This window comes from Salmo salar, chromosome 12, assembly GCF_965601325.2.
Source record: "Salmo salar chromosome 12, fSalSal1, whole genome shotgun sequence".
Classification (NCBI taxonomy): Eukaryota; Metazoa; Chordata; class Actinopteri; order Salmoniformes; family Salmonidae; genus Salmo; species Salmo salar.
In genome coordinates, this window is record NC_138302.1 from 6409541 (window position 1) to 6436053 (window position 26513).

At 41.6% G+C, this 26513-nt stretch overlaps 2 protein-coding genes, 1 non-coding gene and 1 pseudogene across 4 annotated transcripts in view; 1 reads left to right on the forward strand and 3 right to left on the reverse strand.

The window, feature by feature from the left end:
- The window catches only part of LOC123723708 (uncharacterized), a 31216-nt gene extending 19930 nt beyond the window's left edge, over positions 1-11286 (reverse strand). For both annotated transcript variants that reach the window (XM_082958500.1, XM_014130611.2), the window contains exon 1: positions 10564-11286. In XM_082958500.1, coding sequence (XP_082814626.1) covers positions 10564-11050 — 487 coding nt within the window. In that variant the 5' untranslated portion in view covers positions 11051-11286. The remainder of the gene's footprint in view (positions 1-10563) is intronic.
- Positions 11287-12187: 901 nt separating this feature from the next.
- On the reverse strand, positions 12188-13761 carry LOC145859384 (histone H3-like; annotated as a pseudogene).
- A 2990-nt stretch (positions 13762-16751) lies between these two features.
- Positions 16752-25790, reverse strand: LOC106564492 (uncharacterized). Its single transcript, XM_045690570.2, has 4 exons — positions 22985-25790; positions 21852-21949; positions 21539-21722; positions 16752-19453 (listed from the first exon to the last, which is right to left on the reverse strand). The coding sequence occupies exons 1-4, from the start codon at positions 23358-23360 to the stop codon at positions 18990-18992; spliced, it is 1122 nt and encodes a 373-aa protein (XP_045546526.1). The 5' UTR covers positions 23361-25790; the 3' UTR covers positions 16752-18989.
- Positions 23868-23949, forward strand: trnal-aag (transfer RNA leucine (anticodon AAG)). The gene has a single exon. It is a non-coding gene; the product is annotated as a tRNA-Leu (tRNA).
- Positions 25791-26513: the final 723 nt, after the last annotated feature.

Consider the following 26513-nt stretch of genomic DNA (forward strand, 5'->3'; position numbering starts at 1 on the left):
AGGGGTTACAATGGTTTTTGGGGTTTGCCAACTTCTGCCACCGTTTCATTAGGAACTTCAGCTCCATCGCCGCTCCTCTCACCTCAAGGTTGGTTCCCGTAGGTTTGTGTGGAGCCCAGCAGCCAACGAGGCCTTCTGTCTACTCAGGGGACGTTTCATCTACACCCCATTGCTCAAACACCCAGATCCCACGATACCCTTTGTGGTGGTGGTGGACGTTTCAGAGGTGGGCGTGGGGGGGTAGTTCTGTCTCAACGACAGGGTAATCCACAGAAATGGTACCCGTGTGCATTTTACTCTAAGAAACTGTCCACTGCAGAGAGGAATTACGACGTCAGTGATTGTGAGCTCCTGGTGGTGAAGTTGGCATTAGAGGAGTGGAGACACTGGCTGGAGGGCGCCAAGGAAGCATTCGTCATCCTCACCGATTACCGACTTTTTTATTTCTATTGGAAGGATTTAATCATTTGCAATTATGTCTACTTATGATAAGGTAAAAGGTTTATGTTTCTGTCTCCATATGATAAATATATCCAATGCAAAAAACATTTACATTTAAATGGTATTAATATTAATTTCCAAATATTTCAATTACTTCCCATATATTCCCACGGAAAGTTTCCACCTCTGAATATTCCCCAAAATGTGCAACATAAGGTGGGATACATGGCCGATATCTAAGTCTATTGCGCTGTTGATGTATTTAATTTATATTGAGCTCATTGTACAAATTTCACATATAAATATTTACTCAAGGTGATTGATTTTTTGTAAGAATTTCTATTTACCAAATACAAGCCGGGCATCCTTTTCCCTAAATTATTCAGTTGTGCGGTTTTCATTTCTCCCTACTGCTCCAGTAGAGAAACTAACTGGTCCAATAGAGTTTAAGCTTCAGCATACAGTAGCCCATGGTGGTAAGCAATTGTTACATCAGCGTGTCACATCATCCCTCTAGCCAGAGCCCTTAGACGTTAGTGTCTGACTTCATCCCTCCAGCCAGCTAACACTACCCAGAGCCCCTAGACGGTACTACAATACTAAAATTCCCTGCATGGTCAATCCAACGGCTACATTGGCCGTGCAGAATTTACGCTACAGAAGTCAGAGCATTCATACTTCTTGCGCCAAGCAGCGCAGAGCTGTTGTGAAGGAAGTTGTCGAGGAAGTGAGTTTTTGTGTTAATACAGGACCTCCCGCCCTCACCTAGCGTCAACCAATCATGTCAATGCGGAGCTATATGGAGCCCTCCTCATTGGGTACGGAGCTTAGTTTGGCTTCTGGATGCCTCCGGAGTAAGGCTGTCCCCGACAAAAACAACTCTTGGTCGACCGAGAGTCACCTGCTCTTTTGACCAATCGGTTGATCAAAATGTTAAACGTGTATTTTTCCATATTTAGACACCCTATGTTTGAATAAAATTAACTCTATGTAGGCTATTGGGCTTGTCTGATGCTTTAAGCACTGCGCCAAAAAAAGTTATACACAAATGACTAAAGAGGGAGCCAGAGATCCAAATAGCCTAATCAGAATTTAAAAAACCTGTTCCCGACCCTCCTTCCGCTGCTACTGCTGGCCTTCACAGATTCTGACTTTACACTCCTGAAGTTGCCAGCAGTCGGCAACCTTTTTCCGTTTGGAGTACCAAGTTATCGTACCATTTCTACTGATCAGTTATGACCAGTTATGACCAGTTATGATTTTCATATGCACATTTTCATGGAACAGTTTCATTTTCTTTATTATAAAGTCTCCATATCTCAAAATCAATGGAATTTAGTTCATCAAAATCCTATCTAAATGATACAAACCTAAATCTATCTTCTATTAACAACTATGTAAAAATAGCCTACATAAAGACAACAAATAAAAACATTGCAGCCCACAGGTAGAAAATATCCTGATAAAAATAAATGATCCTGTAAATCACATTGGCTACACATGGCCTGTCTGCAAGGAACTGGAAACATTGTACCAACTATTAACTTGGTCAGAGCTCTCCCTAGCAAAGTTGCAACATTGTATAAAATATTCTGGGCTCTCAGAGTTTTACAGCATGACATTTTTCCCTTTCATGCTGAGTGGTTTTCCAAAGGGAGAGAGCTGAAAAGATTCCTTAAATAGGCTACGTTTGGGAACTGTTATCATTATCAATGGATGTTAAAAACAGACCTTGTTAACTTGCTGTTTGAGGCGAAGAAAAAAAAATACTTTGAGAGGCTCCGCAGTTATGGTGAGTTAAGACAATAAGAAATAGAATCCGACCCCGAAATGTGCACATTTATAGGCCTACATTTGAGGGCAGGCCAGGTAGCCGACAGGCCTACTTCTATCTGTAATCAGGCCAGGTAGCCTACAGGCCTACTTCTATGTGTAATCAGGCCAGGTAGCCTACAGGCCAACTTCTATCTGTAATCAGGCCAGGTAGCCTACAGGCCTACTTCGATGTGTAATCAGGCGAGTGTCCTTACTCAAGATTGACAGGAGCTCTCCAAATAAAACTCGTAAATGCAATGAAATAAACCCAAACTTTTTTTCTCACAAGTGTAGCCTAGATAGTGCTCTCTGCAAACAACGTGTCCATGACAATGGTAAGACTGTAATAGCATAGTGAATGCATTAACAGAAATTACCGTAACCAAACAAATATTGTATATTAGAAATGATGGTAATTAACGGTAAATGTACTACTGGTGACACTACTGTGACATCATTGTAATTCATTGTAATGAGAGGGATAATATTAATACTGTGCATGCAAGTATCTCTTGGCTAAGAGTTGAGAGACCGACTGCATCAGTTCTTCTTTTTTATTAGAAACATTGTGTTGAAAATCCCAAATTGTTTTCATAGTCGACTTACACACAGATCTGACACACACACTTTTCCCACCAGACATGCCACCGGGGGTCTTTTCACAGTCCCCAAATCCAGAACAAATTCAAGAAAACGTACAGTATTATATAGGGCCCTTATTGCATGGAACTTCCTTCCATCTCATATTGCTCAAATAAACAGCAAACCTGGTTTCAAAAAACAGATAAAGCAACACCTCACGGCACAACCCCTCTCCCCTATTTCACCTAGATAGTCTGTGTGTATGCATTGATATGGAGACTCCGTGTGCCTTTTAAAAAATGTATGTACAGTTGAAGTCGGAAGTTTATATACACTTATGTTGGAGTCATTAAAACTCGTTTTTTCAACCACTCCACACATTTCTTGTTAACAAACTATAGTTTTGACAAGTCAGTTAAGACATCTACTATGTGCATGACTGTAATGGCCGTTGTCGTAATGAAACCAAGGTGCAGCGGAGGATGTGTGTTCATCTTAGAAATTTTATAGAAAAGAGAACACTTTACAAAAATAAACCAAAGACAACAGCAAAACAGTCCTGTCAGGAAAAACTCTAAACAGAAAACAATCACCCACAAACCCCAAAGGAAAAACAGGCTGCCTATGTATGACTCCCAATCAGCAACAACGAACTATAGCTGTTCCTGATTGGGAGCCACACACGGCCAACCAAAGAAACAAACCAACATAGAAAAATAAACATAGAATGCCCATCCATGTAACACCCTGGCCTAACCAAAATAGAGAACAAAAACCCCTCTCTATGGCCAGGGCGTTACAATGACACAAGTAATTTTTCCAACAATTGTTTACAGACAGATTATTTCACTCATAATTCACTGTATCACTATTCCAGTGGGTCAGAAGTTTACATACACTAAGTTGACTGTGCCTTTAAACAGCTTGGAAAATTCCAGAAATTGATGTCATGGCTTTAGAAGCTTATGATAGGCTAATTGACATCATTTGAGTCAATTGGTGGTGTACCTGTGGATAGATTTCAAGGCCTACCTTCAAACACAGTGCTTCTTTTTTTGACATTATGGGAAAATCAAAACAAATCAGCCAAGACCTCAGAAAACAAATTGTAGACCTCCACAAGTCTGGTTCATCCTTGGGAGCAATTTCCAAACGCCTGAAGGTACCACGTTCATCTGTACAAACAATAGTATACAAGTATAAACACCATGGGACCACGCAGCCTTCATACCGCTCAGGAAGGAGACACGTTCTGTCTCCTAGAGATGAACGTACTTTGGTGCGAAAAGTGCAAATCAATCCCAGAACAACAGCAAAGGACATTGTGAAGATGCTGGAGGAAACAGGTACAAAAGTATCTATATTCACAGTAAAACGAGTCCTATATCGACATAACCTGAAAGGCCACTCAGCAAGGAAGAAGCCACTGCTCCAAATCCGCCATAAAAAAGCCAGACCACAGTTTGCAACTGCACATGGGGACAAAGATCATACTTTTTGGAGAAATGTCCTCTGGTCTGATGAAACAAAAATAGAACTGTTTGGCCATAATGACCATTCTTATGTTTGGAGGAAAAAGGGGGAGTCTCGCAAGCCGAAGAACACCATCCCAACCGTGAAGCACGGGTGTGGCAGCATCATGTTGTGAGGGTGCTTTGCTGCAGGAGGGACTGGTGCACTTCACAAAATAGATGGCAACATGAGGAAGGAAAATTATGTGTATATATTTAAGCAACATCTCAAGACATCAGTCAGGAAGTTAAAGCTTGATTGCAAATGGGTCTTCCAAATGGACCCCCAAGCATACTTCCAAAGTTGTGGCTAAATGGCTTAAGGACAACAAAGTCAAGGTATTGGAGTGGCCATCACAAAGCCCTGACCTCAAAACTATAAAAAATTTGTGGGCAGAACTGAAAAAGCGTGTGCGAGCAAGGAGGCCTACAAACCTGACTCAGTTACACCAGCTCTGTCAGGAGGAATGGGCCTAAATTCACCCAACTTATTGTGGGAAGCTTGTGGAAGGCTACCCGAAACATTTGACCCAAGTTAAACAATTTAAAGGCAATGCTACCAAATACTAATTGAGTGTATGTAAACTTCTGTCCCACTGGGAATGTGATGAAGGAAATAAAAGCTGAAATAAATAATTCTCTCTACTATTATTCTGACATTTCACATTCTTAAAATAAAGTGGTGATCCTAACTGACCTAAGACAGGACATTTTTACTAGGATTAAATGTCAGGAATTGTGAAAAACTGAGTTTAAATGTATTTGGCTAAGGTGTATGTAAACTTCCGACTTCAACTGTACATGACGTAATGAAGCCATGTAAAATTTGGCGCTACACATGCAACACAGCATTCCTAACCTAGCCCACAATGTCTGCTGTGTGGATCAGGCAGTCAACAAGTCGAGCAGTCATTTGACAGAGTAAGAACATTTCAGCGAGACAACTCTAAGGCGAAATCCATTAAAGCCAAGATAATGGAATTCATTGCCCTTGACAAGCAACTGTTCTCTGTCGTGGTTTATGTTGGCTTTCGCCGACTGGTCGAGCACCGGTACACACTACCAAGTGCGCTATTTTTCAGATGTTGCCCTACCGGAGTTACACAGCAATAGCGTCACTGCTATTAGCTTCACGACATACATACTACGGAACGCCGTTTGGGTCTTTGCGTGTCAAAAAAGATACAGTAGCACTGTCAAAGCTGTACAAAAAAGTCTGCAAAGAAGCAAACACCGGACACGAACAATGTGTTTACAATACCGCGTTGGTAATAAAGCATAATTTGTTCGATCGCAACTTCTGGGGTAGCTAGCTTTAGCTTGGTACCTTGCTAGCAACAATACAACCAGCCTGAAAACAATGACCAGTACTAAACTGCAGTCATTTTCATTATTCTTAGGAATCCTTGTGAGTAAGTATTAGCTAGGTTGCCACTTGTTGTTCGCCTATTGAAATTAAACTTTAATTCATGAAAATAAATAGCTAGCCAGCTACTTAACCCTGTTGCCCAAAGCTAATGTTATAAGCAGCCAGCTAACTTCATCTGGCTAGTGAGGTTCGACCGTACCGGATTATATGTTGTGAAGCTAGCCACAATAAGGATTAGGCACAATAGTGGACTTTCCGGATTGCCTCCAAAATAAAAGTATGTCATTGACAGTGATGCAAATGAATAAAAAAAGTAGAATTATGCCATACTTTAATTTTATATATATATATATTTACGCTCAGTGTGTCGTCGTGATCTTTGTTGGAAAGTTTCGTCCTCTCTCTCTCTCTCTCGGTTATAATGGATCTTTCAAAGTGACATTCCTTCATGTCGTTATAGAATGGATGTTTCGTCGGTCTTCGCATTCAATGATACCGAATTTCTAGCTGCAGACTAGTAATTAATATCAAAGACTTGTTATTATTCTGTTTCGATAGTTTAACCACGTGGTTTGGTTAAAGTTCAGTAGAGGAATGCATGGTCAAACCTTGGCCCTCTCTTCGAGGTAAGCTGGTCTAAAGAAAGAAATTCTGGGTGGGGGTTTATATACTGAACGTAGAAAAGTCTGTCACATGATGCCAGGTCCGTCTGTGTCCCTGGGGGCGTGCCGATGACTTAGTTAAGACTCCAAAGGGAATTGGAGTTTCCTTCATTAACTTCTCTAGGGCCAGTGGGACGATTTTGTCCCACCTACGTAACAGCCAGTGGAATCCCGTGGCACGTTATTCAAATACGTTAGAAATGCTATTACTTCAATTTCTCAAACATATGACTATTTTACACCATTTTAAAGACAAGACTCTCGTTAATCTAACCACACTGTCCGATTTCAAAAAGGCTTTACAACGAAAGCAAAACATTAGATTATGTCAGCAGAGTACCCAGCCAGAAATAATCAGACACCCATTTTTCAAGCTAGCATAGAATGTCACATAAACCCAAATCACAGCTAAATGCAGCACTAACCTTTGATGATCTTCATCAGATGACAATCTTAGGACATTATGTTATACAATACATGCATGTTTTGTTCAATCAAGTTCATATTTATATCAAAAACCAGCTTTTTACATTAGCATGTGACGTTCAGAACTAGCATACCCCCCGCAAACTTCCGGTGAATTTACTAAATTACTCACGATAAACGTTCACAAAAAACATAACAATTATTTAAAGAATTATAGATACAGAACTCCTCTATGCACTCGCTATGTCCGATTTTAAAATAGCTTTTCGGTGAAAGCACATTTTGCAATATTCTAAGTAGATAGCCCGGCATCACAGGGCTAGCTATTTAGACACCCAGCAAGTTTAGCCCTCACCAAAGTCAGATTTACTATAAGAAAAATGTTATTACCTTTGCTGTTCTTCGTCAGAATGCACTCCCAGGACTTCTACTTCAATAACAAATGTTGGTTTGGTTCAAAATAATCCATAGTTATATCCAAATAGCGGCGTTTTGTTCGTGCGTTCAAGACACTATCCGAAAGGGTAAAGAAGGGTGACGCGCCCGACGCGTTTCGTGACAAAAGAATTCTAAATATTCCATTACCGTACTTCGAAGCATGTCAACCGCTGTTTAAAATCAATTTTTATGCCATTTTTCTCGTAAAAAAGCGATAATATTCCGACCGGGAAATCGTGTTTTAGTACAAAGAGAGAGAAAATAAAAACATGGTGTCGCCCCGTGCACGCGCCTCAGTCTGATGGTCCTCTGATAGACCACTTACCAAAGGCGCTAATGTGTTTCAGCCAGGGGCTGGAATTACATCATTCAGCTTTTTCCCGGGTTCTGAGAGCCTATGGGAGCCGTAGGAAGTGTCACGTTACAGCAAAGATCCTAAGTTTTCAATAAACAGAGCCAAGAAGCCCAAGGAATGGTCAGAGAGGGCACTTCCTGTACAGAATCTTCTCATGTTTTTGCCTGCCATATGAGTTCTGTTATACTCACAGACACCATTCAAACAGTTTTAGAAACTTTAGGGTGTGTTCTACCCAAAGCCAATAATTATATGCATATTCTAGTTTCTGGGCAGTAGTAATAACCAGATTAAATCAGGTACGTTTTTTATCCGGCCCTGTAAATACTGCCCCCTAGCCCTAACAGGTTAGCAGTCCAAAATCACATTGCACAATATCACAAACAGTTCTATCCTTATTCAATAATTTTATACAACCATTTAGATGTAAGTCTCACCACTGAGGCTATTATATAAAAAGAGCCATGGTAATGTGGCTGTATTGTGTCTCATGAGTTTCATAAAATTGTACCAAACGGACCAGTTCGTAGCTGGATACTTCACCGATCTTTTATACCTTTTCCAGAACATAAATGTCGTTCGGTTCCCCCGTCCTGTGAGGTGAAAGAATTCCTTTGTCTCTCTATGAAACCACCTTGTCTCAAAACTGTGGCCTGTGAGGCAGGACATTCCCTTTGGAATTTACGACCGCCTTCTGACCACAGCAGCCTGGGTGTAGGAGACAGAGGGAGATGGTGCAGAGTAGGGAGATGGTAGAGGGGATCAACTGTGCTCGCTGTACTCAAAGAGGGCAACGTCATGACAGCAATGACCGCAATGACCGCCGCGAGCTGCCCAGTGACGTGAGCCTACCAGACGAGCTAAATTCCTTTTATGCTCGCTTTGATGCAAGCAACACTGAAGCATGCATGAGAGCACCAGCTGTTCTTGGATGACTGTGTGATCACGCTCTCCGTAGCCGATGTGAGCAAGACCTCTAAATAGGTCAACATTCACAAGGCTGCTGGGCCAGACGGATTACCACGAAGTGTACTCAGCGCATGCGCGGACAAACTGGCAAGTGTCTTCACCTCTCCCTGACAGAGTCTGTAATAGCTACATGTTTCAAGCAGACCACCATGGTCCCTGTGCCCAAGAAAGTGAAGGTAACCTGCCTAAATTTCAACCATTCCGTAGCACTCACGTCTGTAACCATGAAGTGCTTTGAAAGGCTGGTCATGACTCACATCAACCGCATCCTCCCGGATACCCTAGACCCACTCCAATTTGCATACCGGCCCAACAGATCCAGATTACGCAATCTCAATTGCCTTCCACACTGCCCTTTCCCTCAAAAGGAACACCTATGTGAGAATGCTGTTAATTGACTACAGCTCAGCGTTCAACACCATAATGCCCACAAAGCTCATCACTAAGCAAAGGACCATGGGACTAAACACCTCCCTCTGCAACTGGATCCTGGACTTCCTGATGGGCCGCCCCCACGTGGTGAGGGTAGGTAACAACACATCTGCCGCGCTGATCCTGAACAACACATCTGCCACGCTGATCCTCAACACGGGGGACTCTCAGGGATGTGTGCTCAGTCCCCTCCTGTACTCCCTGTTCACCCACGACTGCATGGCCAAGCACGACTCCAACACCATCATTAAGTTTGCTGACGACACAACAGTGGTAGGCCTGATCACCGACAACGATGAGACAGCCTATATGGAGGAGGTCAGAGTCCTGGCTGTGTGGTCCCAGGACAACAACCTCTCCCTCAATGTGAGCAAGACAAAGGAGCTGATCGTGGACTACAGGAAAAGGAGGCCAGAACAGGCCCCCATTAGGATTGACGGGGCTGTAGTGGAGCGGGTTGAGAGCTTCAAGTTCCTTGGTGTCCACATCACCAACAAACTAACATGGTCCAAACACACCAAGACAGTCGTGAAGAGGGCACGACAACACCTATTCCCCCTCAGGAGTCTGAAAAGATTTGGCATGGGTTCTCAGATTCTCAAAAGGTTCTACAGCTGCACCATCGAGAGCATCCTGACTGGTTGCATCACTGCCTTTTATGGCAACTGCTCGGTATCCGACCGTAAGGCGCTACAGAAGGTAGTGTGTAGGGCCCAGTACATCACTGGCACCAAGCTTCCTGCCATCCAGGACCTATATACTAGGCAGTGTCAGAGGAAGGCCCAAAACATTGTCAAAGACTCCAGTCACCCAAGTCATAGACTGTTCTCTCTGCTACTGCACGGCAAGCGGTACCGAAGCGCCAGGTCTACGTCCAAAGGGCTTCTTGGCAGCTTCTACCAAGGCCATAAGACTGCTGAACAATTAATCAAACGGAAACCCAGACTATTTACATTGACACCCCCCCTTTGTTTTTACACTGCTGGTGCTCACTGTTTGTCTATGCATGGTCACTTTACCCCTACCCACATGTACAAATTGCCTGGACTGACCTCTGCCCCCGCACATTGACTCGATGCCAGTGCCCCCTGTATATAGCCTTGTTATTGTTCTTTTTTACCCCGTTTTCTCCCCAATTTCCTGGTATCCAATTGGTAGTTACAGTGTTGTTTCATCGCTGCAACTCCCATACGGACTCGGGAGAAGCGAAGGTCGAGAGCCATGCGTCCTCCTTGTGTTACTTTTAATTTTATTTTTTACTTGACTTTATTTACTTCATTGTTTAAGGGCTTGTAAGTAAGCATTTCACGGTGACAAATAATATTTGATTTGATTCCGTCTGCGTTGTTCGCTGCTAAAGCATAGGGGGGGGGGGGGGGGGCGGGGCAAAGTTTGGTGTAAGTTTGTGGTAGGCTATATACAATTAATTTAAAAGTAAAAAATGCATGTCCCTTTAACAAGTCATGTGTATAACTTCAGTAGAATGCTCCTTTAAAACCACACACACACACACATTAGTTTAACAAGGGTAGTTTGTGCCCCTGTTTTTAAGCCAATACTCACTGGTGTTAATCAGATCTTCTGTCTCCTCCTCTCCTTCCTCCTTCTCTTTTATTGAGAGAGCCTCCTCCTCCTCTCTAAAAGGTTCTTCCTCTTCTTTTACTGTAACATCCTCCTCTTCTTTCAATGTGATATCTTCCTCTTCCTCCTTTTTGATTCTGAAATATTCTACCTCCACTTCTTCCACTGTGACAGCCTCTATCCCCTCTGCCTCTTTCCCTCCTAAAGTTTCTTTCTCTTCTTTAACTGTAACATCCTCCTCTTTCAATGTGAGCACCTCCTCTTCCTGTTTCACTGCAAAAGGTTCTTTCTCTTCTTTCAATATGATAGCCTCCTCTTCCTCCTGTTTAATTCTAAAAACGTCTTTATCTCCTTTCATTGTAATATACTCATGTTCTTCTTTCACGACAAAGTTCAGCCCCAGAGATTCTTTCTCTGTGCAACAGACCTCCTCTTCTTTAGCAGGGGTGGAGTATCTAAGTGTGCTCATGGTCCGGGGATGTTAGCTAGCGACTAGCCTAGTGCTAGGTTCAGAAATAACCTTAACACATTTGCAAATGTAACAAGTAAATTATGTTCATTTAACCAGTAGATACTTAACCAAATGTGTGTTTAAAACACTGAGATGAATATACACAAAAATAGCAAAAGATTCAATATTTCGGTTTTATGTTGACTAGCGAGATGGTTGAATCAGTAACCGTGTTGTTATCGAAGTGTCCTTTCCCGTCCACTAGATTAGACGTCACGCAAGAGGCCTCAACTGAAAGACTTAAGTCGCCATCTGCAGACTGGAGTGAGAAACGAAGATAAGACAAATATTCACTACATCTTTTATTCTGTCGTAGGTCATTGCAAAAAAACACATTTACCAAAAATGCATGTACCAATCACAGATTGCCCCTATAAATATTCCTACAGTACTGAACAACACATTAGTTCAACAAGTGCAGAATTTGTGCCCCTGTTTTTATGACGCAACTCACTGGTGTTAATCTTCCTCTCCTCCTCCTCTTTCACTCCAAAAGGTTCTTCCTCTTCTTTCACTATAACATCCTCCTCTTCTTCTTTCAATGTGATAGCCTCATCTTCCTCCTTTTTCATTCTGAAAGCTTCTATCTCCTCCTCTTCCACTGTAACACCCTCTATCTCCTCTTCCACTGTAACACCCTTTTTCATTCTGAAAGCGTCCTCTCCTTTCAATATTCGGTAGCACTTCATTTGAATGTCTGTTTTAGTACAGTGCAATTACACATGTAATTACACTGTACCAAATATTGTAATAAATTACAATAATTCCTAGTTACTCTGTAATAGTAGCATCTAACTGGTGGTAATTGCTGTCTGTAATTACAGGGGTGTAACAATGAATGCTTGTTACCATGCTTATTACAAATGTTAAAGTTTCCGCTAGCATCCCAACGCACCATCTTTTTGGCCAATGCACGTTGTAATTATCTGATCAATACATGGAGTTTTTGCCACCAAGGATTGTGACACGTCTTCAACGGCCACATGAGACAGGAATGATGGAATGGCGATTTTTACAAAGCAATTGACAGACTCCCAACGGGGCCTTCAAACAACACTTTATACAACAAGGAACATTTCTTCATTGTACTGTTTGGTGATTTTATTTGATGCTTTTTCTGATGTTACATTACAAGAGCAATTGGATTCTCAAAAAGCACAACGTGCACCACTTGGGGACCCGAGGACCGAGTTTGGGAAACGCTGGGCTGAAGATCATTACCGATAGGGAGCCACTATGACGTGCTCACACGTTGGCAGTACCCGCGTTTAACCACTAGATGGCCTCCGTGCTCCACGGTAAAGTTTTCCCCTCAGCATGAGTCTCTCAGCAGCACTGCAATATGGGACTTTCAAAGTCAGTTGGCATGCAATGTTTTTCTTCGCTACGTTGTGACAATTCTCCATGCCAACACTATTATTGGGACTCTTTGCCCTATATCATTACTATCACTCATTACTGCTAGTGTATTTTCCCCTCCTTTGTAAACATTTGACTGTTCTACTATAGGCATACTAATATACATCTAATCACATTCTCGTGGTCACATCCCTCTCTTTAGCAGATAATATTGAAGCTAGAAATCCGCCAAGTAAAACGTGCAATACGCAGCTTTTATTTCTATGTGACCTTTATTTAACTAGTCAAGTCAGTTAAGAACCAACTCTTATTTACAATCACGGCCGGTTGTGATACAGCCTGGAATCGAACCACGGTCTGTAGTGACTCGAGAGCAGGGAACACGACGTGTTCGTCAACAACATACATGGTGGGAAATGTAGAGGGACGTGTAGAAATGGAACAAGTGTGCCCTTTTGACGGAAATATGGGAGGTGGCTCTTAAGAGAGCCTTTGGGGGATTTTGGAGATCAGGTCATCGTTTAAGCGCGCTCTCCGCGAATACGGCGGGCCAGCTGGATGTCCTTGGGCATGATGGTCACCCTCTTGGCGTGGATGGCGCACAGGTTGGTGTCCTCGAACAGGCCGACCAGGTAGGCCTCGCTACTCCTGCAGGGCCATCACGGCAGAACTCTGGAAGCGCAGGTCGGTCTTGGAGTCCTGGGCAATTTCTCTCACCAGGCGCTGCAAGGGCAGTTTGCGGATCAGCAGCTCAGTGGACTTCTGGTAACGACGGATCTCTCTCAGAGCCACGGTGCCGGGCATGTAACGGTGAGGCTTCTTCACGCCGCCGGTGGCCGGGGCGCTCTTGCGCGCAGCCTTGGTGGCGAGCTGCTTCCTGGGTGCTTTGCCACCGGTGGATTTGCGAGCGGTTCACTTGGTTCTGGCCATGGCGCTTCCTTCTTCCACAGTCGAAGTATAGCCACCAAATGCCTATGTGAAGTTTACAAAGCCAGCAGCTGCGTCTGCGGATTGGACACCATCTCTGCACCACCCTGATTGTCCCGTTGCGGAGGCGCGGCCTCTCCGTGCCGCCCCAAAATGCAACCCCCAACTTTGCAATAAAGGGCTCTGAAGTCTGATGCCCAAATCCCAAAGGCAAAAAAAAACGGGTTCACAAAAGGTTAACATCATAAAATACTTTAAATTGTTAAATCATTTAACAGTGCGTTTGACAATGGGTCAATTACCTTAACCATCAAATAAATATTTTTAAACACATTAATGAAAAGTTATGTTTAAAATTGTGAGCTAGTCATTCTTGCTCGCCAAAATGTAAGTCTATGAAGCTTAGTTGAATAACGGAACAAGATGAAGTGTTACCTAATATTCGCCTGATATTAAAATGGGGTCGCTAGAGAATTTCCAAAATAAGGAGGAAAAAAAAAAATATATATATATATATATATATTATATATATATTTTTTAAATTTCTCAAAATCATTGTAATGTGGTTAACCTTAATCTAAATGAAATTGATTAAAATCTAAAAGATCCAACCAGAGGGCCCTTAGATCAAAGGAAAAAGGCCTGGCTGATGCACTTGAATCATTCCCACTGTGAATGACTAGGCCCACTACGCTATGAAACTACACACTATTGAATCATTCTCACTGTGAATGACTAGAAACTACACACTATTGAATCATTCTCACTGTGAATGACTAGGCCCACTACGCTATGAAACTACACACTATTGAATCATTCCCACTGTGAATGACTAGGCCCACTACGCTATGAAACTACACACTATTGAATCATTCCCACTGTGAATGACTAGAAACTACACACTATTGAATCATTCTCACTGTGAATGACTAGAAACTACACACTATTGAATCATTCTCACTGTGAATGACTAGACCCACTACGCTATGAAACTACACACTATTGAATCATTCCCACTGTGAATGACTAGGCCCACTACGCTATGAAACTACACACTATTGAATCATTCCCACTGTGAATGACTAGAAACTACACACTATTGAATCATTCTCACTGTGAATGACTAGAAACTACACACTATTGAATCATTCCCACTGTGAATGACTAGAAACTACACACTATTGAATCATTCCCACTGTGAATGACTAGGCCCACTACGCTATGAAACCACACACTATTGAATCATTCCCACTGTGAATGACTAGAAACTACACACTATTGTATCATTCTCACTGTGAATGACTAGGCCTGCTACGCTATGAAACCACACACTATTGAATCATTCTCACTGTGAATGACTAGGCCTGCTACGCTATGAAACCACACACTATTGAATCATTCCCACTGTGAATGACTAGGCCCACTACGCTATGAAACCACACACTATTGAATCATTCTCACTGAATGACTAGGCCCACTACGCTATAAAACCACACACTATTGAATCATTCTCACTGTGAATGACTAGGCCTGCTACGCTATGAAACCACACACTATTGAATCATTCTCACTGAATGACTAGGCCCACTACGCTATAAAACCACACACTATTGAATCATTCTCACTGTGAATGACTAGGCCCACTACGCTATGAAACCACACACTATTGAATCGTTCTCACTGTGAATGACTAGAAACTACACACTATTGAATCATTCTCACTGTGAATGACTAGAAACTACACACTATTGAATCATTCTCACTGTGAATGACTAGAAACTACACACTATTGAATCATTCTCACTGTGAATGACTAGAAACTACACACTATTGAATCATTCCCACTGTGAATGACTAGAAACTACACACTATTGAATCATTCCCACTGTGAATGACTAGGCCTGCTACGCTATGAAACTACACACTATTGAATCATTCTCACTGTGAATGACTAGGCCTGCTACGCTATGAAACCACACACTATTGAATCATTCTCACTGTGAATGACTAGGCCCACTACGCTATGAAACCACACACTATTGAATCATTCCCACTGTGAATGTCTAGGCCTGCTACGCTATGAAACCACACACTATTGAATCATTCCCACTGTGAATGTCTAGGCCCGCTACGCTATGAAACCACACACTATTGAATCATTCCCACTGTGAATGTCTAGGCCTGCTACGCTATGAAACCACACACTATTGAATCATTCCCACTGTGAATGACTAGGCCTGCTACGCTATGAAACCACACACTACTGCAGAGACTTTGACATTACCGGCCGCAATTGATATGGTGAAAACAATGTGTTGGGAGGCAGAGGCACAGAAACTCACATCAATACTTTTATCAGAGAACACTGGTAAACAAATCATTTATGTTATTGCTAGCAATCAAGAGGAAACTGACTGAACGAGTCCAAAACTCCCCAGTTTACGCTCTCCAAATGGACGTTAGCTGTCAAGGCCGAGATGCCCATGCGTTTACTTTTTTGTTCCCTGTACATGTCGGGGGATTCTATTTGCGAGGACATATTGTTCTGTCTCCCGATTCCCAAGCATGAACCGGGACAAAGAGGATGTTCAGTGTGCTGCGTGACTATATTGATGGGGGAAAAAAACAGATTCCCCATAGGGATTGAATGGTGGACTTCTGCACAAATGGGGCTTCATCTATGGAGGGACGGTGGGTAGGCCTCTTCACTCTTGTTATGTTTCTCCCTCTGCCATATGGACGCATTGTACGATACACAGAGAGTAACTGGCGGGGAAAAGAGCTGAGCACAGAACTCTGAGATACACTGCAGCAGGTAACTTCCATTGTAAACTACATTAAAACACATCCACTGAGCACGTGTGCCTGTTCGCAAACTGTGTGGAGATACGGCCCAGAGTCGTCCGGGTTTGGCAGGTGTAGGCCGTCATTGTAAATAAGAATTCGTTCTTAACTGACTTGCCAATTTAAATAAAAAAACGAATCTAACATGTTTGTATTCCTAGCTCCAACAGTGATATCTAACATGTTTGTATTCCTAGCTCCAACAGTGATATCTAACATGCTTGTATTCCTAGCTCCAACAGTGATATCTAACATGCTTTGTGTTCCTAGCTCCAACAGTGATATCTAACATGCTTTGTGTTCCTAGCTCCAACACTGATATCTAACATGCTTTGTGTTCCTAGCTCCAACAGTGATATCTAACATGCTTTGTGTTCCTAGCTCCAACAGTGATATCTAACTTGTGCTGGTGTTCCTAAAAAGTCAGATCCACTCCATATATTATTAGGACCTGGCCTGGAGCAGCCAGGTTGATGTCATGACCAGGGCCCCTGTAACCAAAGCAGACCAACTGGGCATCTACATCGGCTACGTATCAAATCAAATCACATTTTATGGGTCCATACACATATTAAGCAGATGTTATTGGTCACATACACATTTTGGAGCAGATGTTATTGGTCACATACACATTTAGCAGATGTTATTGTGGGTGTAGCAAAATGCTTGTGTTCCTAGCTCCAAACAGTAGTATCTAACAATATACACAAATGTAAAAGTTTTAAAAAAATTAAGAAATATATAAATATTAGGACGAGTAATGTCGGAGTGGCATTGACTAAAATACAGTAGAATAGAAGTATATATACATATGAGATGAGTAAAGCAGTATGTAAACATTATTCAAGAGACCAGTGTAAGACCAGTTCCGAAGTATGCTGTCACTGCCTGTCACCCAAGCATACCATGGTCACATCCTGACCTCACTCAAACCCTGACCGTTCAAGCTGGAGTGTGTCCAGAAGAGAGCCCTGCAGCAGAATAATTCTAGGCCGGTCGTAACTGTACACCAGCTACCACGAAGCCCTCATGTCAGAACAGGAGCAGATCTGCCTGACATTTGTTAAATCCCTGAAGAACTCCTAGTTTACAGACTGGCTCCCTCCAACCAGAGAACAAACTGAACACTCTCTCTCCGTGACACCAAACAGGCCGCTATTAGACTCTCCTGTTCCGTACTTCACTAAAAACCGGATTGATTCAAATGGCACACACCACATAGCCCAGAGCCTTAGAAATGCCTTCCTAAGAACTCTAAAGATGATGGACTGTATTTTCTCAAGCTGTCAACCAAAAAACCTTGTCGTTGTTTTGTATTTAAAAAAGTGTTTTTCTAGTTTAGGATGTTACTATTTGATAATTATATATGATTGATGTTATGATTGTAGATTGATGTACAATTCAGTCTGACTGTGAGGAAGAAAGGAAAAGCTACTACTACTACTACCACCACAGTCTTCCCTGTGGCTCAGTTGGTAGAGCATGGTGTGTGCAACGCCAGGGTTGTGGGTTCGATTCCCACGGGAGGCCAGTACAAAAAACAAAAACAAATGAAATGTATGAAATGTATGCATTCACTACTGTAAGTCGCTCTGGATAAGAGCGTCTGCTAAATGACTAAAATGTAAAAAAAATTAAAAAAAAATGTAAATGTACTGCTGCTACCACTACAGCCACTACTACTACCACTACTGCTGCTACTACTACTGCTGCTGCTACCACTACTGCTACCACTACTGCTGCTACCGCTGCTACCGCTGCTGCTGCTACTACAGATGCTACTACTACTAATGCTGCTACAGCTACTACTAATGCTGCTACAGCTACTACTAATGCTGCTACTGCTACTGCTACCACTACAGCCACTACTACTACCACTACTACTGCTGCTACTACTACAGATGCTACTACAGCTGCTACTACAGATGCTACTACAGCTACTACTACTAGAGACAGACATGATTAACAGACTACTACTTCTACTACGGAACAGAAGTGGTTGTATCCACATTTCATGCCCCATGGCGTCAATTAATCAATATTCAGACTATAGGCCTATAAAACAAAGTCTGTAATAGTAATTAAAAAAAGTCACTTTGTCATATATTACCGTAAAATGTAGTCTGAAGATGGGGGAAATGTGGTGGAAGAACCTAGACCATTTGAAATTCAAGAAAGCCATTTTGTGTGACTACTACTGTATACACCACCTGGAAAAACACATACATTTGAAATGTAACTGAATATTACCATACGTTGTTCCACGTTTGAGATCAGTCCTCATTTAACAATGCTTAACTATGTATAAAGGCCATTGAAGCATACCTAAAATAATGTATATGATATTATCTAGATCAGTAAAAATACTATGCAAAATGTCATTCTAAATGTGACATTGTAGGTATGACCCTCTTGACTTCTCAACCGCCTGGTAGAGCTCTGTAACTTGATTGGAAAAATATTATTGGGAGTACTTATTTGTGTTGGTAGTAATAGGAATTTAAGGTTAAATAATTGTTTTAACATGTTTTTCAAGAAGAAACAGAGGGTAACATTTTTGTTGTTGTTGAGTATACTTTCTACAATTTGATTTAATGTGGCACAAACAAAAACACATTTTCAGTCAAAAATATGAGATAAAGGCGGGAGCACTGTGTGTGTTCTCTCATGAAGACTAAGTGCATGTGACGTGAAATATGTCTTTCCACACTGGGAGCAGTGGTAAGGCATCTTCCCTGTGTGTGTTACCTCATGGTCTGTCAGGTGCCTAAACTGGGTAAATATCATTCCACACTGGGAGCAGCAGAAAAGCTTCCCCCCCTGTATGGCATTTCTCATGCACTTTCAGGTTCCCTAAATTCTTAAAAGTCTTTTCACAATGAGAACAGTGGAAAAGCCTCTTTACTTCTGTGTGAGTTCTCTCATGTGATTCCAGGTTCCCTAACTGGATAAATCTCTTTCCGCACTGAGAGCAATGATAAGGCTTCTCCCCTGTGTGTATTTTTGTATGTGCCTTCAGGCTCCCTGAATGGGTGAATCGCTTTCCACACAGGGAGCAGTGGTATGGCTTCTCTCCTGTATGTGTCCTCCCGTGTGTTTTCAGGTTCCCTAAATGGTTAAAACTCTTTCCACACTGGGAGCAGTGGTGTCGTCCTGCTGGTTTGGACGTCGCTGGGTCTGGATCCCCTGAAGGACTCTTACCGCTGTCAGCGTGAGAGTCTGATCTCTCTCCTGTCAAATACAGTGTTTAGTTAGACAGACATGTATGAAGTCCACATGATGAAACTTCCTATTAAGTCTTTGTATGAGGTTTAATATAGATCCCTCATAGCAGAGTGGCTGTAGAGAACTGTAGGCTAATAAAAATCCTATTGAACTTTACATGTTGTTGTGCTGTTATTTGACATCCTAATCTGATCTAGATTTATGATATCCTTATTTCATCTAGACATCCTTATTGAACAAAATGACATCCGAATCCAATCTGATCTACTTCTTAGGGGTTGTAAGGGAATTTATCCAAATCTGATCTAGCTCTATTAACATCCTTATTGATCTACACATCCACATCTGATATGGGGTTAGCAGGGCGTCAATGGAATGTGGATGTCATAGATTCAATTAGGTTGGTTTCAATTATTGACTTTGGAAGTAAATCCAAATTCAATATATGACATCAAAATTGGTAAATAAACAGACAGAAAGTTTAAATAGAATATTGATTTTTATTTTTTATATTCTTTTGCTTTTAACTCAGCCAGGTGAACCGGACAAGTGTGCTCGCACATGCCGTTAGGGATAAGCCCCCTTTTTTCTCCACTTCCTGCCTGACTGACGTGCCCAAAGTAAACTGCCTGTTGCTCAGGTCCTGAAGCCAGGATATGCATATAATTGGTACCATTGGAAAGAAAACACTCTGAAGTTTGTAGAAATGTTAAAATAATGTAGGATAATATAACACAATAGATATGGTAGGAGAAAATCCAAAGAAGAAAACAGATGTGTTTTTTGGGGGGGAGAGACCCTCTTAGAAATGCAAGAGAAAAATCATATTGTAAAATAGCTCCCTGATGCAATTCCTATGGATTCCACAGGGTGTCAACAGTACAAACAAACTCACTTCCTTGACAACAGCTCTGCACTGCTTCACAAAGCGCAAGAAGCATGAATGCCCTGACTTCTGAAGAGGCCGTATCAGCGTAAATGCTGTATGGTCAATGCAAACGTCAGATTAACCATGCAGCGCCCAGACGCACAATTCACCTCTCTCCCGCCAATTTGACAGAATTGATGATTGGCTTAACGCACCTCCACTATTGACCTGTGGAGCTTCTCAATGTAATGTTTTCTTCACCTAAAACAGCAGCAAACAAAGTCTGTTTTTACAGCCATTGAGAATTACAATAGTTCCTCAATGTATATGAAAAATCTTTCCAGCTCTCTACCTTTTGATTAACCACTCAGAGTGAAAGGGAAACATGTAACGCTCTGACCCAGTGGAAATGTCCTAAAAGAGGCCTACCTACTTCTCATCAGTGCTTGACTTGGACTGAAATAGGTTCCGATACTCATTTTGGGTGCTGGTACTGTTTATATTTAGGTGCAGGAGCTCCACTATACTTCTGAGCTAATATTCTATTAGAGGAACATTTGAGGTGTCGCTACTCAGCTCCAGTGAGCTCCTGCCCAAGTTAAGCACGGCTTCTTATCCCTTGCGCAAACAGCCTACAGCTGTGTCGGTCCTGAGCTCACTGGTGCAGGGAAACTCTGAGCATCCAGAATATGTTATACAATGTTACTAGGTTGCTAGCACAAGCTTCAGGCCTGACCCAAGTTAATAGTTGATACAGTGTGAAGTTGGTTGCAGACAGGCCATGCATAGTCAATGTGATTTATAGGATATTTCTTTTTATCAGGATATTTTCTACCTGTAGGCTGCAATGTTTTTATTTGTTGGTTTTATGTATGCTATTTTTACATAGTTGGAAACAGAAGATACTTTTTAGGTTTTTAATCATTTTCATTTAGATAGAATTTTGATTAACCATATTACAATGATTTTGAGATATGAAGTCGTTATTATAAATGAAATTAAAATGTTTGACGAAAATGTGCATATGAAAACCATAACTGGCACGCAGATCAGTAGAAATTGTAAGATACATTGGCATTCCACATAAGTAAGGCAGAATGGTGTATATATATATATGGAAAAATACACAGAAAAAAATTAATCGACCAAGATTTGTATTAGTTGGGAACAGATACCAGTGGGCAGATCTATTTTATTTGTTCAAACTAAACTACAGCCCTTACTTTGATGTGTCAAATCTGATCCTTTCTTCTCTTCTCCTCCTCTCACAGTTCCACTCAGCCCTGTTGTTTTCCTGCAGTCCACCAGCAGCACAGACAACCTCTTCATACCCAGCAGTAAGGCGCTACCGGGAGAGGCACGACACAGGGACTCTGGTAGGGTGGAAGGGGGCGGGCTAGCGTTGTCCTGGTGACCATAAAGAGGGGACACAGACACATATCATTATGGATGCTGATGTCACTGTTGTCATAAAGTGTTTTACAGAAACCCAGCCCAGATAGAGCAAGCTGTATGCTAGACCAGACCAAGCTGTACCATCTGGTGTTCTGATCTGGAGAGACTCTTCTCTGCCTCGTCAGCATCAGTATGTTGTTGAGGCTTCCCAGAGGATCCACAATAGTCATGTCTCTCTCCTGTGTTAATGAGAACATCAAACAGACGGTAAACGTATGACTTTTTAGTGCAATCACAGATGGTAGGGAATTCGATTTGATTGATCCTCAACTCGCAGCTCAGACACAACACTTGAGTCAGGATAAAGTGGGGTTAGCCTGCCCCCTGATTGGTCCTCAACTAGCCTGCCCCAGAGCAAGTTAGAGATTAAGGATTTGTTGCCATAGAAATGTACATGGCTAAGAGGTAAGAGACCTTCAACATTTATCGTGAGTTGAATTCAGTGAGTTGAATTCAGAACTGACCAAAGTCAGCTCCCTAACTCCTCTATCCCACTACATAGTACACCCCTCAGAGTTAAACAGGCTGTTGGGTTCTGATGGGAAATTAATGTTTTGTACACTCAGTATATTTTGGGTTCAGATGGGGTATGACCGTTGAACTAAGGTCGTTGGGCATTTAGGAGATATATTCTTCAAGAATCAATGGCTACAACTCTCTCTTACGTGTCATCAGTTTCTTGGACTTGGACCTCTGCTTTTAAACTGTGAGATGTGAAGTTGTGGACAGGTTCCGAGTGACATTTGTGGTGTACAGAGCGCTCAGTGAATTTCATAAGTTCCCGTACCTTATTATGGCAGAAAGCCCCATCTGTCAGCTCTCTGTTTCCACTCTCTCAGTGGAGCTGACTTGAACTGGCAGGTTTCACACCCCACATTTACATAGGGAGTAACGTGTCACAATTTCTGGCCTATCCAGAAAAATGATAAATGTTCTCTTCCTCTGAGAAAGTGAGGCCAGCTTGGGAGACAGCTCCCAGTGTGGAAAGATGTTTACCCGCTGACTAAACTAAATTCATTTAGATGTAAATGGACAATAAAGTATCAATCATTTAAAAGTTTAAAAAAAATAATGTACCAATCGCAGATTGCCCCTTTAACAATTCCTACAGTACTGAACAACATATTTGAGTGCAGAACTTCAGTAGAATGCCCCTTTAAAACTACACATTAGCCTAGTTCAACAACCACTGAGTTTTTTTAGACAGTACTCACTGGTGTTAATCAGATCTTCTGTCTCCTCCTCTTTCACTCCCAGAACGTCTTCAACCTTCTCTTTTATTGAGATAGACTCCTCTTCCTCCCAAAAAGGTTCCTCTTTCACTCTAACAGCTGCCTCTTCCTCCTTTTTTATTCTGAAAGCTTCTACCTCCTCTTCTTCCACTGTGACAGCCGTTACTCCCTCCACTCCAAAATGCTCCTCCTCTTCTTTCAATGTGATAGCCTCCCCTTCCTCCTTTTTAATTCTGAAAGCTTCTTCCTCTCCTTTCACTGTAATATCCTCTTTTACGACAATGTTCAGCCCCAGAGCTTCTTTCTGTGTCCAGCAGACCTCTTCTTCTTTAGCAGAGGAGTAGCTTACTGAGCTCATGGTCGGGGATGTTAGTTAGCTAGCTAGCATTAGCTGGTTAGCATTAGCGACTAGCCTAGAGCCGGGCTCAGTATCAATCTTAACAGGGTTAACACATTTAACATGCAAATTATGTTAAAATTAAGCAGTTGATACGTTAACATAATTGTGTTTAAAACACTGAGACAAATATACACAAGAATGGTGTAAAAAGCTTCAATATTTCGGTTTCATGTTGCCTAGCAAGCTATCGAGGTGGATGAATAAGCAGCCGTGTTGCCCTTCTTAGCATCCCGTCCACTAGATTACACGTCACGTAAGCATTGCTCACTTCGCCATCTGCTGTCTGAATTGGGTGACGCAAATACGATTCTGTCAAACAATGTCATAACAAATAATTTCAATGTAAGGTTTCCACACGTCTTATATACACACACTATCATCCTCTGCGGAATTGATAAAACCGGAAACATCCGGTTTTGATGGATATCAATATCTTGAATCATATTGAAAACACATATGTTCATCGGTAGCGTGGCCGAGCGGTCTAAGGCGCTGGATTAAGGCTCCAGTCTCTTCGGAGGCGCGGGTTCGAATCCCGCCGCTGCCAGATATTTTGGCTCTTGAGTGGCACTGCATCTCAGTGCTAGAGGCGTCACTACATTCCCTGGTTCGATTCCAAGCTGTATCACAAACGGCCGTGATCGGAAGTCCCATAGGGCGGCTCACAATTGGCTCATGTTTGCGGCCATTGTAAATATGAATTGTTCTTAACTAATTTGCCTAGTTAAATACGGGACTAAAAAAAAAATATATATCTATCATCAGAACCGACACCCATATTGTCCTCATTCTATCACAGCTGTTGATTCTCCAACCCTTTCTCCATCAGCACTGTTGCTTCACCAACCCCTTTCTCCATTTCGTCCGCACTACTCGCCTCCATTTCCTAAACTATGGATCCTCGTCGTAGATGTATGTCTCGAAGGTGAATGTTGATCCAACACCTGCAGCTAATTCAAACCAGCCCACTGGGTACAGACGTCATTTCAACGTCGAGTTTTGATTTACATTTGGTTAAATTGTCAACTAAAGTGAAATCGACATGACATCAAGAAAACATTTCACCGTGTCATTGGATTTAAGTTGGGTGAAAATGCCTTATGTTAATAGTTTTTGCAAATCCAATCAGTTTTCCACGTTGATCTAACGTCTTCACATTTATTTGTATTCAAGTTGTTGTTGTTGAAATGACAACAACCCATTTTCAGCAGTGGGAGGCTTAAATACGCGTGACTGTTGCAAATGGACATCCTCGGAAAGTCGAATCCAAAGTCTTCAGCAATGCGTGGGCGAGTCAGTGACACATTTTCATTTTTGCCGATATCAAGAAATTGTCCTGAAAAAGCTAGGCTATGCGGCAAATAACGTAAAAAATGTCGTCTTCCCTGACAAAAAAAGATGGCCGTTTTGAAAGTGCAGTAACTGCAGTCGACTGTGGTATTTTAGACGCAGTAATAGCAGAATAGCTGCAGTGTACTACAATACTTGTGCTAAATAAATGCGTTCTTTGGTTTCCATGACAATTAACTGTTTTCCTCATATTGATAAAGGCAATTGTATTAAAAGGCATCTGTGCTGCATGTGTGAAGTGGCATCCTGTCATTTGCCCAGAACATGTTTAGTTTGTATTTGCACAACAATGATTTGAATGTTAGTATTTTTTAAATAAAACATATCTGATACATAAAAAAAATGTGTCATCTGCCTAGTCACTTTTACCCCTACCTACATGTACATATTACCTCAACTACCTCGTACCCTTGCACATTGACTCAGTACAGGTACTTCTTGTATATAACCTCCTTATTGTTATTTTGTGTTATTATTTCCTTTTTTTATTTTTAACTCATCATTGTTGGGAAAGGGCTCATAAGTAAGCATTTCAGGGTAAAGTCTACACCTGTTGCATTCGGTGTATGTGCGAAATAGAATTTGATTTGATTTAAAATACAGTGCACATGGGGAAAATATTAATGTGAGCCAGTTTGCTACAGCAGGAAAATAATCCTGCAACAACAGGAAATGTGAATGATTATGCCGATTATAATTAATGACATTTTTTTTGTAGGGATTGATGCATTTAACGTTAGGGCAAATTAAGTCTGAAATGTTAAGTGGAAATTACAAACTTTGGAATCCTTTTTAAACTGTGAATAAACTACAAGTTTGAATTTACTGCTGCACAGGAAGAGTGATAAAACTAAGATCCTACACAATCTTTGCGAGAGGAAAAACTCTTGACACACTGGGAGCATTGGAAAGGTTTATCGCCTGTGTGTGTCCTCTCATGTCTTTTCAGGTCCCCTAACTGGTTAAAACCCTTTCCACAGTGGGAGCAGTTGCGTCGTCTTGCTGGTTTGGACGTCTCTGGTTCCTCCGAGTCTGGTCTTTCTCCTGCCAAAGACAGTGTTTATTTAAAGAGAGACCTGAATGAAACCTCCACTACTCTCTTGCTAGGAGGTTGAATCCAAATCAGATCCCTCAACCTGAGGCCAGTTTACAAACAAATTCTAATTTAAAAAGAATCTTGGTGTAATTTGAAAAACAAAAGATGTAGAGTTCCAACTAGAATCTTGCTCTCATGGAATGTCATGTTACAGGCTGAGCAGAGCTCTATAATAGTAGATAATGTCATGGTTACAGGCTGAACAGAGCTCTATAATAATAGATAATGTCATGTTTTAAGGCTGAACAGAGCTCTATAATAATAGATAATGTCATGTTTATAGGCTGAGCAGAGCTCTATAATAATAGATAATGTCATGTTTTTAGGCTGAGCAGAGCTCTATAATAATAGATAATGTCATGTTTATAGGCTGAACAGAGCTCTATAATAATAGATAATGTCATGTTTATAGGCTGAGCAGAGCTCTATAATAATAGATAATGTCATGTTTTTAGGCTGAGCAGAGCTCTATAATAATAGATAATGTCATGTTTATAGGCTGAGCAGAGCTCTATAATAATAGATAATGTCATGTTACAGGCTGAGCAGAGCTCTATAATAATAGATAATGTCATGTTTATAGGCTGAGCAGAGCTCTATAATAATAGGTAATGTCATGTTTTTAGGCTGAGCAGAGCTCTATAATAACAGATATTGAGGACTAC